Source organism: Bos javanicus, chromosome 12 (genome assembly GCF_032452875.1).
Source record: "Bos javanicus breed banteng chromosome 12, ARS-OSU_banteng_1.0, whole genome shotgun sequence".
NCBI classification, from domain to species: Eukaryota; Metazoa; Chordata; class Mammalia; order Artiodactyla; family Bovidae; genus Bos; species Bos javanicus.
The window spans coordinates 73,551,255-73,564,900 of NC_083879.1; the positions used below are offsets into that span (position 1 = coordinate 73,551,255).

Below are 13,646 nucleotides of genomic sequence, written 5' to 3' on the forward strand. Positions count from 1 at the left end.
ATTAAGGCAAGTGATTTACACAGATGCCTTTAGCCTGCTTGCTCTTTTCACTCTTGGGCTCCCAGAAGGCTGTATTTTAGGAATTTTCATTCCAGTTAGTTACTGGAATGCTTCATCAACGTGTGCTTTTCTTCTCTGTATGTAAACCCTGAGCTCTAAATGTGAAATTAGTGAAGCTGCACAAGCTTTTAAGCTTAGCTGTTAAGATAAATAAAAGGTTCAATTTTGTAGGCTGCTACATATAAGTTGAAACATGCCTTTGTATCTCGAATGTTAAACCCACTTATTTTTTAGAGAAATTTGAAGCTCGATTCCTGAAGAAAAAGATGTTTGATAATAATTTAATAGATCTATCTTTGAAGTCTTTTTTCCTTATATGAAGGCTTTCTATATTTTGTTTGCTGGTTTTGGATGTGAAGTGATAACTAGTGGTTTTAACTTACCTTTTCCTAATGATTAGTGATTGATGTTGAGCACCTTTTCATATGCTTATTGGCCAGTTTTATGCCTTTGGAGTGTACCATTTATTTTTGCAGTGTTACTTCCATCAAGTAACTTAGCCCGTAATATCTTACTTTCCTTATATGTACAGTAAGAATGTGAACAGTACATATTGCATAGGACTCTTGTGACAGAGAAAGAACATGAGAGGGTAGGTGAGGAGTCAGCAGACTTGAGCAGAGAGTAAAAAACTTCATTTCACTTAACCCTCTTTGAAACTCTCCTGAGTTACAAGAGAAAGAAGATGGTGCTCAGAAAGTGATGCTTAATGCAGTGCTTCTAGTAAATGGTTTCCACTGTACTTATTTTTAGAGTAGTTGTTGGTAACTTGCATTGACTTTGCTATATAAATGGTACTTAATGGGATAGCTTGCTTCTAGCTCTGACCTGTGGTGGTTTAGTTGCTCAGCTGTGGCCTACTCTTTGTGACCCCACGAACTGTAGCCCACCAGGCTCCTCTGTCCATGGGATTTCCTAGGCAAGAATACTAGAGTGGGTTGCCATTTCCTTCTCCAGGGGATCTTCCTCCCAGGGAGTGACACTGCATCTCTTGAGTCTCCTTCTTGCCAGGCAGACTGTTTACAACTGCCTAGGTGTGACCTGTGATTGCTGTGCTAACTCCATCTGACATGGCTATTACTTTAGTGTTACTAATAATATCTATAATTCTGAGAACAGGAGCCAGGTAACACTTTTTCTGGGTGAAGGGCCAACCTGACAAAATTGTGGAAAAGATATATTTTATGTTTGACATCCTATGATGTCCTGTAGCCAGATTCCTATGCTTTCTCGCCTATTCTTGAACTCTACCTAGTGACGCTAAGTCTGCCCTATTCTGTGAAAGTATTCTGTGTTAAAAGATCATACCTTCATTTTCTTAGAGTGGTATAAAGTTGGTGTTTCTTCTTTAAGTTTAGAATTCACCAGTGAAACCATCTTAGGTTCCAGAGTTTTCTTAGTATGAACATTTTTGATGATGAATTCAGTTTATCAGTATAGGGTTTCTCGTATTTTCTATTTTCTCATTTTAGTTTTTGTAAGTTGTGTGCATCAGTGAATTCGTCCGTTTCACCTACATTGCTCCTTTTGGTTATATCACATTTTTAATGCTTTCTTACTTTTCTTTTAATGTCTATAAGGTCTGAAGTGATAATTTGTTCATTTCTAATAGTGACAATTTGTTTTTTTTTCCCCTCTTGATCAGTGTAGTTTGGTCAAATTTGTTGGTCTTCTGAAGGAACCGACTTATGGATTGGTTAATGTTTTCTATGACTTTTCTTTGTATTTCATTGATTTCTTTCTTTCCTTTGACTTCCTTTGGACTTATTTTTTGCTTTTCCTGCTTCTTAAGTTTAAACTGTCATTGATTTTAGGCCTCTTTTCTTTTTAAATATAAGTATTTAAAACTGCACTTCTCACATTTATTTTCATTGTCATTTGATTTGAAATATATTCTAACTTTCCTTCTAACTACTTCTTTGATGCATGTATTATTTAGATATTTTGTCTAATTTTAAAATATTTCAGTTTCCTAAGCACCTTTTTACATCAGTCAGTTCAGTTGCTCAGTCGTGTCTGATTCTTTCTGACCCCAAGCCTGCAAAATACCAGGCTTCCCTGCCCATTACCAACTCCCGAAGCTTGCTCAGATTCATGTCCCATCAAGTCGGTGATGCCATCCAACCATCTCATCCTCTGTCATCCCCTTCTCTTCCTGCCTCCAATCTTTCCCAGCATCAGAGTCTTTCCAATGAATCAGTTCTGCACATTAGGTGGCCAAAGTATTGGAGCTTCAGCTTCAGTATCAGTCCTTCCAATGAATATTCAGTACTGATTTCCTTTAGGATGGACTGGTTGGATCTCCTTGCAGTCCAAGGGACTCTCAAGAGTCTTCTCCAACACCACAGTTCAAAGGCATCAATTCTTCAGCACTCAGCTTTCTTTATAGTCCAACTCTCACATCCATACATGGCTACTGGAAAAACCATAGCTTTGACTAGATGGACCTTTGTCAGCAAAGTAATGTCTCTGCTTTTTAATATGCTGTCTAGGTTGGTCATACCTTTTCTTCCAAGGAACAAGTATCTTTTAATTTCATGGCTGCAGTCACCATTTTCAGTGATTTTGGAGCCCAAGAAGATAAAGTCTATCACTGTTTCCACTGTTTCCCCATCTATTTGCCATGAAGTGATGGGACCAGATGCCATGATCTTAGTTTTCTTAATGTTGAGCTTTAAGCCAACTTTTTCATTCTCCCCTTTCACTTTCATCAAGAGGCTCTTTAGTTCCTCTTCACTTCCTGCCATAAGGGTGGTGTCATCTGTGTATCTGAGGTTATTGATATTTCTTCTGACAATCTTGATTCCAGCTTGTGCTTCATCCAGCCCGGCATTTTGCATGATGTATTCTGCATATAAGTTAAATAAGCAGAATGACAATATACAACCTTATTATATATTTCTATTTTAATTCTGTTGTGCTTAGAGAACATACTCATGAATTCTTTCCTTTTAAATTTATTTAGGTGTATCTCCTTTTGAATTTATGTAGACTTGTTTTATAGCTTAGTGTAGGATCTATCTTGCTGAACATTCTATGTGCACTTGAAAATGTGTATCCTGCAATTTCTGGGTGTAATGTTTCTGTTATTTTTCCCATCAGTTGCTGAGAGGGAACTTTAATTACCTGGTGTGGAAATTGGAAACTTTCCTATCTTCCCCTTTAATATTGTCCATTTTTTCCTTTATGCAATTTGCTACACTGCTGTTAGCAGCCTGCATATTTAGGACTGTTAAACTCTCCTGATGATACCCTCTCCCTGTCCTTCTATCAATTCCAGAAGGGCGTATTGCAGTTTTCTTGGTAAAGGATGCAGGTTGTTGCTCTCTTCTGGAAGAGACCATACTCACAGGAAGTGAATTTTGCTGGCATTTTCTGGGCTCTTTCCCTTAGGGCTTTCTGTTTGCTTCCTCCTCTTACCCTGGATTCATGGCTGATACTAGCTAATTTTAGCAGCCCTTGAACAGTCTCCTTGCACTGTTGTGCTGAAAATGGTGTGTGCCCTCCTGTTCCCCTCATTTCCCTTCCCCCGACCATCTACCTTGTTTTATATGATATCTGGGAGGTGCTCCTGGGGGCATATACTAGAGGTCGGATACACTGTTTAAAAAGACCCCTGAGGTCACTGTTTTGAGAATAGACTCTAGGGAAGTAAGGAGGCAGCTGGGAACCTTGTGAACACCTTATGAAGGTATTAGAGCTGTCAGGTGTATTAATGCTGGACTGCGTCACAGTGGCAAGTGTGGAAATGGTGAGAAATAGTTAAATCCTGGATATATTTTGAAGGGAAGCTGATTTGGGACTTAATACTGGGTTTATGGAGTGTGAGAAGGGAGCCATTTGCAGCTGTGTGTATTGTGCCCATCTCTCGTTTGAATGCTCCTCTGTGTTCGGAACTCACGCTGGCTCGAAGTGGGCAGGACCTGTTTACAGACAGACTCCCTGTCGTGCTCGTCATCTTGCCCAGTTGCCAGAATAAGCAGGACGTGACACATGTATCGGTGGAGCCCATTGGTGTGGAACTGCCTTTCTGGTGTTTATTCCAGGCTGTTGTGGAGGCCTTTGGTGTCCGGGGGGCCCAGCAGCCACGTCGGGGGCCTTCCACATGCCGTCTGGCACTCTGCAGAGACTGGTTTTGGGCCGGCTTGGGGTTAATGCTGCAGCCAGCTGCTCCACATACAGGCGGAGAGGCTGCCCAGCCATTACTTAAGCCACCTCATGAAGTAACCTGATGATTGCCTTAGAGCTCCTCCTGCTTGCTAAATTCAGAATCCTTGGCCAAAGCAAACAGCTTCCAAAATCTTCTAGGGCCTCTTTCAGTGTGTGTTTGGATTGCAGTTGTTAGGCTTACTTATTAATCCAATCCTAGTTGCCTTCTCTTCCAGCAATTTGTCACCATTTCTGCTCTGCCGTAGTTTGAGGACTGCTGTGTTTTATATTATTTTTTATTTTTGGAGGGTAGAGGGCAGGAAATTCCTGTGCTTACTCTCTGCCATCTTGATCTGGTGGTTTGCACTCCTCCTTAAGAACTGGGTGAGGGGCATACGGAAGAAAAGAATTTGAGAAGGATGAGTTTTTAGGTTCAGAGGTTAGAAAATTAATTGGCTAATATATAACATACTGTTCTAAGAAATATAATTAAAAATGAGTTATCTAGTTTATGTCCATGGGATGTTTACATCATCCATATTGTTTCTACTTAGTTACCTACCTGTAATCATGTGAATTTGAGGAAACAACCTATTTTTCCTGTACTGTGAAAAATGTATCTATCTTAACTGTTAATAAAATATAGGAGACAGAAGACTGTTTTGGGAAAGCTACTCTGAATATTTAAGAATGAAAACATGTTTTAAATGTAGTTTGCATGAGTAAAAAATTGAGCATACTGAAACATTTTCCTCTTGTGTTAAATTCCAAGTACATTTCCTCACTAGGTTGTGCTGTCAAGTACTGTGGGTATTGCAGGTTAAACCTCACTGCTCTTTATAACGGCTTTGTGTCTATGTACTAAATTGGAAAGGTATTTTGTGATGTCACTGTTAGTTGGCTGTCAGTAATATTAATGTTTCATATTAATATTTAACATTAATGCTTTGAGGCAGGAATGAGGATGAAAGCTTGAAGTGCCCTCCCCCTTGCTCCATGAGTGGAAGGTAGTATTGGTTATTTTTCTTTGTAGTGTAGACTAAATTTGTCCATCTTGCTTGAATGTCTTTCTCATTTTAACCTGCCCCAGGGGCTTTTTTAAACCCCTTCCAGGATTAGCTGTTGCCAAGATGAATGCTCAGGCATGCTATCCATAGAGATGTCTTTCCCATAGTGAAATGCATTTCCATAAAAAAATAGAATTTGAACCCAAAGATCCATTAGAGTTGTCTGTCCAGGGAGGAGAGTGAGAAAAACATGTGTTGGTGTCTCCCCAAACCACCCCCAGATTTGGATTCAGGACACATGGGACTCGGCTCACAATTGTACTCAGGGCTGAGATTTATTCCAGCGAAAGGACACAAACAAGATCAGCAAAGGGAAAAGGCGCATGGGGTGAAATCCAGAGGAAACCAGGTGGGAGATTCGAGCTCTGAAATTGTGCAGGACAAGCCAAATTCCTCAGCATGTGTGAAGTTTGTCTACCAGGGAAGCTCTTTAGAGACCCAGGGCCTTTACTGGGGGCTGGCCAGCCCATACCAAAATGCCAGATGCCCAGAAGATGGTTAGCCCAATCCACATCGTTTAGCTATGGCCAGCTATTCCTATCAGAGAATGTTGGGAACACTACCCAAATCCAACTTGTCAGTCACCAGCTAAGGGCCACCCTCACCCTCAGGGCCTTCTAAGGGTAAGTCTGCTCTGTGTGACCTTAGATACCCAGATGCCTTGTATCGTCTACATATTTAATCTCAAATAAGATGCAGTGTGAATTGGCATCAGCCTTCCCATACCAGGACTGTATATGTATTTGTTCTGATTGGCACTTTAAAAAAAATCAGCTTTGTAATAGTTTGTGTTGAAACCTGTGGGTGAACTGGTCATTCTGCTTTCTGATGGTTCTCCTGGTCCCTTCTAAGCCTCTCAATCTTCTGAACTGTAGCCCTGCAACTGAGCATGCGGATTGTCTTTGCTGTGTCTTATTTTCCTGTAACAGTCACTCCATTGCTTTGTGTCAGGGCTGAGGTTAAGACAACACACAGCTGTGGGGAAGATAATGTGGGAGGGTGGCCAGGTAAACAAGCAGAGTGGCGATTACTGAATGGGAGTGTAAGCTACCTAATGCAGCCTTAAAAGGATGCCTCGTGTAGTTTTTTTTTTTTTTCTCGTGTAGTTTTGAACCAAATTATGAAGGTGATACCACTTCTTAGGCTCTTAGTGATGGCGAGGGAAGGGGTTGGGATGGTGACTTGGTATCACATTTGCAGGGTAAATGTCACAAGTTATAATTCCTTCTAACAGCATTATCTTCAACATATTTTGACAGCTATTCAGGATTATGAAACTGCTCAGGAACACAATGAGAATGATCAGCAGATTCGAGAAGGTCTGGAGAAAGCACAGAGGCTACTGAAACAGTCACAGAGACGAGATTATTACAAAATCTTGGGAGTAAAAAGGTGAATTACTAAAAATTTGCATTATTTTTAATCAACTATTTTAAAGCTAAATGTTGCTCTTTATTCCATGATTCATTTTCTTATGTCAGCTATAAGTTAAACTCTAACAACCTTTAACATCACAAAGTTGTTTTTAATATACTACAGATAAATTTGTTTGATCGAGACTAGGCATGTAATGATGGAGAATTAGTAGTTGGTGACAAAGACACACCACTGGAGCATGAACAGATCCTGGGCCTAGATTTTTTAAGAAAGGTAAAGAGGCAGGAGTGAGCTTTTGTTGGGTGGGGAACAGACGGGTGAGGGGTTGAGGAAAACAAAACTTCTCTAGGCCTAAAGATAACAGTGGCACTTTCAGAATCAACTTTGAGGCACAGGGAGAATGTAATGTACTCAGTATGTGCATTTATATTAGACCCACCTTCCCTGAAGAAGGGAACCACTTGTCTGAAACTTTGCTTCTAGGTTTGCCTACTTAAAAAGAACAAATTAGAAAGTGTGCCTCAGTGTTTTTTTTAATGCCAAGAAGTGAATCATGGTAGTTTGGGAATTCAGAAAATTTCAAAATGCATCAAAGAAGTTTTTAAAAGGGAAAGTTGTAAAGAGAAGGAAGGAGTACTTTAGTTTATTTCTGTTGAGAGCCTAGCATTAGGGAACAAGCATTCAGGGAAGCCTGGCGGCTGCAGTTGTCAGGCAGGGCTCTGCATCAGATGCTCAGTTGGTTATGTTGGCACTGTTCAGAAAACCAGTGGAATCTTCTGGGCTGTCTTTCAGCTCTTTGTGGCAGTGTGTTGGACACTTCTTAAATAATTGTGAATTTTACCACCCCTCAGAAATGCCAAAAAGCAAGAAATCATTAAAGCATACCGAAAATTAGCACTGCAGTGGCACCCAGACAACTTCCAGAACGAAGAAGAAAAGAAAAAAGCTGAGAAGAAGTTCATTGACATAGCAGCTGCTAAAGAAGTCCTCTCCGATCCAGGTAGTGTTTGCCTTCAGGTTTCTCTTCTCCTGAAGCGGCTGTGTCAGTGATGGTGGCTGTTAGCTCTGTTCCTCTGCCGGTCTTAGAGGCGGGAGTGGACGGTGGAGCGCGTGCTGGTGGGGACCCGTGGGGCTGACCTTGGGAGCTGGTGACGGTCCCCGAAGTTCATTTCTGTGTCTGCCCCTGTCAGACTCTGGGTATAGTGGAGACACCACCAAGCGTGGAATCAGGAGGCCTGAGCATGACTCTTAAGGCTGAGCTAAGGTTCTGTTTAAGCAAGCTCCTAGAACTTTTTCTGAGCCTCAGGTTTTTTTCACCTGTGATATGAAAGTACAAGAGGGATACTCTTAGTTTCCTTCCAGAGTCACAGATCAGTGCTATTTTCACACCGTACTTACAGGAGCTTGATGAGGAAACGGGCTGCCAGGCGGGCATGTGCAGTGGTGGGAGAGGGGCAAATATCCTCACCCTCTGAGAGCGGCTCCCCAGGAATCTTGCCCTGACTCAAGTCAATTGATTACTGGTGATTGATATTAACCCCCAGTTGTTATTTCACCATAAGCTAAAATGACCTGGGTAATAAGAGGGAGACAGTTAAGAAGTGAGGTAATGTTGAACAATCTTTGACACTTCTAGAGGGAATCTCATGTTAAGCTAATAATACTTACTGCTTTTTTGTGGCCATCCTTGTCAGTGGAAGCACAAACTATGACTTTTGAGCTAGACAACTACAACAGAATAGAAGGAAATCACATTTTATGCCCATTTGACAGAGTTTTGAGTTACTACTTACGCTATGGAATTGAAGTTAAATGATGTTTATTCCCAAGTATCTTACAATCCAGTGAGGGCGACAGGACTGACTTAGTATAGTAGGTTACATACTGTTTGTTCTTTTATCTGCAGATACTGACGCCTATGAGCGGCTCTGTCCCCTCAGCCTGTGCAGCGCGGGTCAGGCAGCTATGTCAAGTTGGAGGGCCTCTGGATCTGAGTTCTAGGGGAGCAGGGCGCAGCATGGCATGATGGAGAAAAGAGCTGCATTCTTGCTTACTAAGAGTTCTTTTCTGTCTGTTCTTCCTGTCCTCATTTTAAGGATGAAACAGCTTTTTCTAATCTCTGCTGCCTACCGCATCCTTACTGCCATTTGTCTGCAGTGGCCTCGGTCTCCTCAGGACTGACAGGCACAGCAGTGGAGCTGGCTCCTGGATTGTACAATAAGGCACCTCCCTCCCTCAGGCTTGGGGAGCCTGCCTTCTGGTCAGACTTAACAGTGAGGCCCAGACACTTCATGCGTTGACAAGGCTGCACCTAGCTGACCTCATGTTTGGGGTTAGGATGGGGACAGGGGCTGTTGGATCAGAAAAGCACATGTGACTCTGAGGTCTCATTCTCTGCAATTCCTCATCTCTTCCAGGGAAGAATTTCCTTGGGTGGCTTCTGAGAAGATTTCAGGGGTCTGAATTTCGGTGAATGCCCACTTTGAGCCCTGGCGGGTTTTTCTAGTCTGTTTCTGATGGGGGTGGGGTGGCAGGGAGCCTGGATTTGAACATCAGGCGCAGCTGTTTCAACAACTGGGGTGTGTAGCCCCCAGAACCAGCCCCTCCCCCCGCCCCGGCAGCAGCTGGGTCTCACCTTGCTGGCTTCTTTTCCAGAAATGAGGAAGAAGTTTGATGACGGAGAAGACCCCCTGGACGCAGAGAGCCAACAAGGAGGTGGCGGCAACCCTTTCCACAGGAGCTGGAACTCATGGCAAGGGTTCAATCCCTTTAGCTCAGGCGGACCTTTTAGATTTAAATTCCACTTCAATTAAACCAGCTGTTTTTCTGCTCCTCTTCCTTCATTTTTTAAAGTTTTAAAACAAACAAAATAACCTTGTTCCGGGATCCTATTGAAAAAGAAAATTCAAATCTTTCAGTTTGTCCACGACCAAAGAGGTGTTCAGAATGGCAGTGTCTATTCTTATCCATTGCAGACTTGAGGCTGATGGGGGTGAGGGCAGGGAGGCAGGTGGGCTTCTGTTTCTGGCAGAGCAGCCTGTGTCTGTGCTGTGACCGGATGGAAGCAGCAGTCTGAGGCGGGTGCACAGATCTTTTATCTTCTACACTGGAGCAGGTGAGATTCTCTTCTTGTTGCATACGTGTCAGCACCTGCGTGTGTGAGGAGGAGCCTGGGCTGTCAGCATTCTCCAAGAGGAATGACCCTTCTGCGCTGTATGTTCTTAGGCACAACTTGGCTTCGACTCTGGTCTGTCCGGTCACCTGTCACTATGTTACATTTTCACTTGGCGTTCCCATCTCTCGCTGAGCATGAACGTGGCTGCTGTTGAAGGTGGGCAGAGAGCCCTTAGAGAACCTGCTACGAATGGCAGGGTGAGGTCTGGTAAATACGTATTTTTTTGTTCAGTACCTGAAGGAGAATACTGAAAACAATGGAAACAGAATTAACTGTAAACCCTACTGGCCCTTTTATTTAATATTAAATACAATGAACTAAAAATATGTAAAATAAGTTCAGATAACATAGCAGTGGTATTTAAATAATATTGCTGTAGTACAGAATTAACAACTGAAGTTGTGAGTTGTACAGCATTTCCTGTAACAGGATTGGCTTAGAATGTAAAGTTGCTCAGTCAACATAGACAGTATGCCATGTCTCCCACTTTTGGTAAGTTCAGCAGCTTCTCTTACGTCCTGGCCTACCTGGCCCGTGGGTGCCCACGTGGGACTGCTTTGAGGTGGGTGTTAAGTAGCAGGCCTGCCCCTTTGCAGACCTTGATGCCTCTGGAAGTTCTGCCAGGAAAGAAACAGGTTTACAGACCTAGTGAGCTCTGGCTGTATGTCCACTATCAAGATAGCATCTCTTTTTGGGATACCTTCTTACCTTTTAAGAAAAATGAAACTATTCAGTCTTTATATGCTGGATAATTTTTTCCTTAAAAGAAAAATAAGTGTTAATCTATAACATTAAATATTTATGGATAGGGATTCCATAAAATATTATGGAACTATTGATGCTGCATTTAAAATCTAAGAATTATTTAGATAAAAATTATTACCTTTATTCTAGAAAGGTTTTTTTTTTTTTGCCTCAGAACATTTTGACAATTTAAGTAGGATGGGCCTAATATACTGACTGCTTTTTGGGAAATCAAGCATCTTCTGAGTTGTTGGGGCTGTCCTACCACTAATATCCACAACAGCCAGCCAAGCACAAATAGTTTCCTTTTACAGTCATTCTGAAACATACTTGGAAAAGTTTTTTAATCTGAGGGACAAAAACAACATAGTTGAGTTGGACAAAACACGTTAAATGCTTTTTGCATCTATTTAGAAGTTTATTTCTTTCCAATAAACAAGATGGCATTTTGAAAACTAGCGAACAGCTTGCAGCTTTCCTTCTGTTTTAATGTCTCAAAATTCAAGCCAGTGTGAAAATAATTTCCAAAGGAAATTCATTTTTATTCTTTAATCTTATTACTTCATTAGTTAAATCAGCAATTCTTTTTCACTCCAGTTCTTTCATGTATGATGTCACTGTGAACTCTTTGAAATCTTGCAATGGCCTCTACCTACTTTTACAAGGAAGAATTTTCACAAAGAAATCAGAACAAAGGAAATATCAAACCACCCACCTTCCATTTGGAGGAGAGGATGTAAAGTTGCCAGCAAGGAGGCACCTGAAGGGGTCAGGGTGGCTGGGGTTGGGCCATGTGGGTCACTGTGCTGGGCACCTGTCACTCGCCAACTGCCATCCTGCTACTGAGAGGGTTTGCTCTGTTTTTTCTTCACCTGTGAGAACTATAAATCCCGTTCCTGAAGTCTTACCATGCAGACTTGTCATAAGGGAACTCTGCAGAGTTGCTTGTTTTCAGTGAAGACAGAAGCAGGTATGGTGCCAGGTGCCAACACCGTGGAGAGAAATTCTCTGGATTCTGTTGTTTTTGCTCATGAGTGAGGAAAATAACGACTTTTCAGTTCCAGCCTTGAGGATCATCAGTAGTCTTCTGGAATCCGCCTGACTGGGAAGATGGTCAGGCCCTCCTGCCCTCCACAGTGATAAGAGTGCTGGGAGCGAGAAGGGACAGTTGTCCGTCCTGGCAGCCTGATGCAGGAGCGTCACTCTCTCCAGGCTCTGGTTTGGGGACCACAGGTGCCCGGTAACCTGTGTGGCTCTTTGTGGAAAAGCAAAAGGAGAGGGGCGCCCGGCCTTGAATGTCACATTCCCTTCCTTTTCAGTGAGCTCCAGAAGTGAAGTGTCTCTGGTCGGTAAATGGGTATTTTTCCACAGCAACAAGTGTTAAACACATCAGCCTATAAACATGAAAAAAAGTCTAAAAAGAAACTAAATTAATGTAATACCCATTTCTGAAAGTTTGTGCTTTTTTCCATGGATAAATGAAAACTGGAAAACGACTTCAACAGTTTACTAATATGAATTGGGTATAACAGCACTAATTTTAAAACGTTTTGCTCTTTAGGCAGTATTAAAAGTTCAAGTATCAGTATGAAAACAGAACTTTTTGGGACTCTAATAATTGTCAAAACTACCCACCGCTTAAGAGAAAAAGACTATAGTTATAACTGAGTGTGGAGGTGGGGAGGAAGCTAACAATTTTAAGTTGGCATCATTTTCTATTCATGGTGGAAAAATGAAAGATTTCACCTTTAGAGCATGAAATTGGTCGTAAGTTGTGAAATTTACCATGAAAAAAGGACACAAGATGCCCCTCAGCCAGGTCTCTGCTTCCTTAAAGGGACAGGGCACCCGTGACAGCCCTGTGCAGTTTTCATTGAGGACACATGCGTGGTTAACCTAGAGAAATGCACGCCACTGTGCTGAATGTAGTTGACTTTTCCATATTTATAAAGGAAAGAGGGTGGCAAATGCTGATTTATCAACAATTATTCTAAATCAGATCATTCCCTTTTTGTTAGTAGCAGAGTTTATTCTGTAATTGCAAATGATGTTAATAGGTGGAGATAATTTGATTAATGGATGATCTCATTTGCTGAATGATTTAAGAGTAAAATTAGCCACTGCGTGGCTTCATGTATAGTAAACGGGTTTTGTTTAACACCCTCTGTATTTGAGCCTCTTACCTGCAGTGGAAAGCAGAGCGTAGAGGAGGCAAGAAGTGGAGATGTCTGATGAGTTAAAATATTACTCCTGCTGTTAAGTCTGTAGTTGGTCTGAATGAGACAAAACTAAGTACAACTTAATCCATCTCAATTTAGTGTTTTAATAAATAAGACTCCGGAAATTAATGGAAATGGGTCTCAGACATGTCTACAAATATGGGTACTATTTTTATGCCCGTGTATTTTCACATTTAATAAAAATATTTATGGTCAAATGAGTACTTTTGGCCTTCAGTCTTTTGGAGGAGTCTATTTTCCAACTTGGCTTTATACATAGTCAGCAACTGAGGTGACAAAGGGCTCTGGCTTGTCATGAGCTGAAGGAAGAGCTCAAAAAGTGAAATGATTAAAATCTAGGACAGCGAGGCCTTAATGAGTGACCAGTCCTTCACTTTCAGTACCATTAAAATCTAACTCTTAGGCTGGCTTTGAGGACCTTCCCTTTTATACCATAAGGTGTACATTTCTGTTAAAGTTCTGAAAGGGGGTTGAGTGGACACTGCTGCTTATCTCAAATTTCTAGCTGCAAGCAAAAGTAGCTTTCTTTTTCATATATACCACCTGTTGCAAAAGTAGCTGATCCCCTCCCCCTCCTGCCTTCACACCCAAAGCAGGGTTTCGTGATCTATAAAGAAAAAAAAGTCACTTTAATCTTAAGGTACATAGGTCACACCCTAGAAACCTGCAAACCTCTACCCACAAAGTCGATCCTTTCTTGGGATCAAGAGATCAGCAGCAGAAGAGATGCACATTCATCTGTCACTACCTTATACTAGGGTTCAGTTTCTAATGAGGAGGCGTCCAGGGCTTCCCTGGTGGCTCATTGGTAAAGAATCCACCTACCGATGCAGG

The 13,646-nt window shown here is 41.8% G+C and overlaps 1 protein-coding gene across 1 annotated transcript in view; it reads left to right on the top strand.

Annotated features, from left to right (window-relative positions):
• The window catches only part of DNAJC3 (DnaJ heat shock protein family (Hsp40) member C3), a 67,211-nt gene extending 54,199 nt beyond the window's left edge, over nucleotides 1–13,012 (top strand). The window contains exons 10-12 of the mRNA XM_061435232.1: nucleotides 6,536–6,668; nucleotides 7,505–7,653; nucleotides 9,309–13,012. Coding sequence (XP_061291216.1) covers nucleotides 6,536–6,668; nucleotides 7,505–7,653; nucleotides 9,309–9,466 — 440 coding nt within the window. The 3' untranslated portion in view covers nucleotides 9,467–13,012. The remainder of the gene's footprint in view (nucleotides 1–6,535; nucleotides 6,669–7,504; nucleotides 7,654–9,308) is intronic.
• Nucleotides 13,013–13,646: the final 634 nt, after the last annotated feature.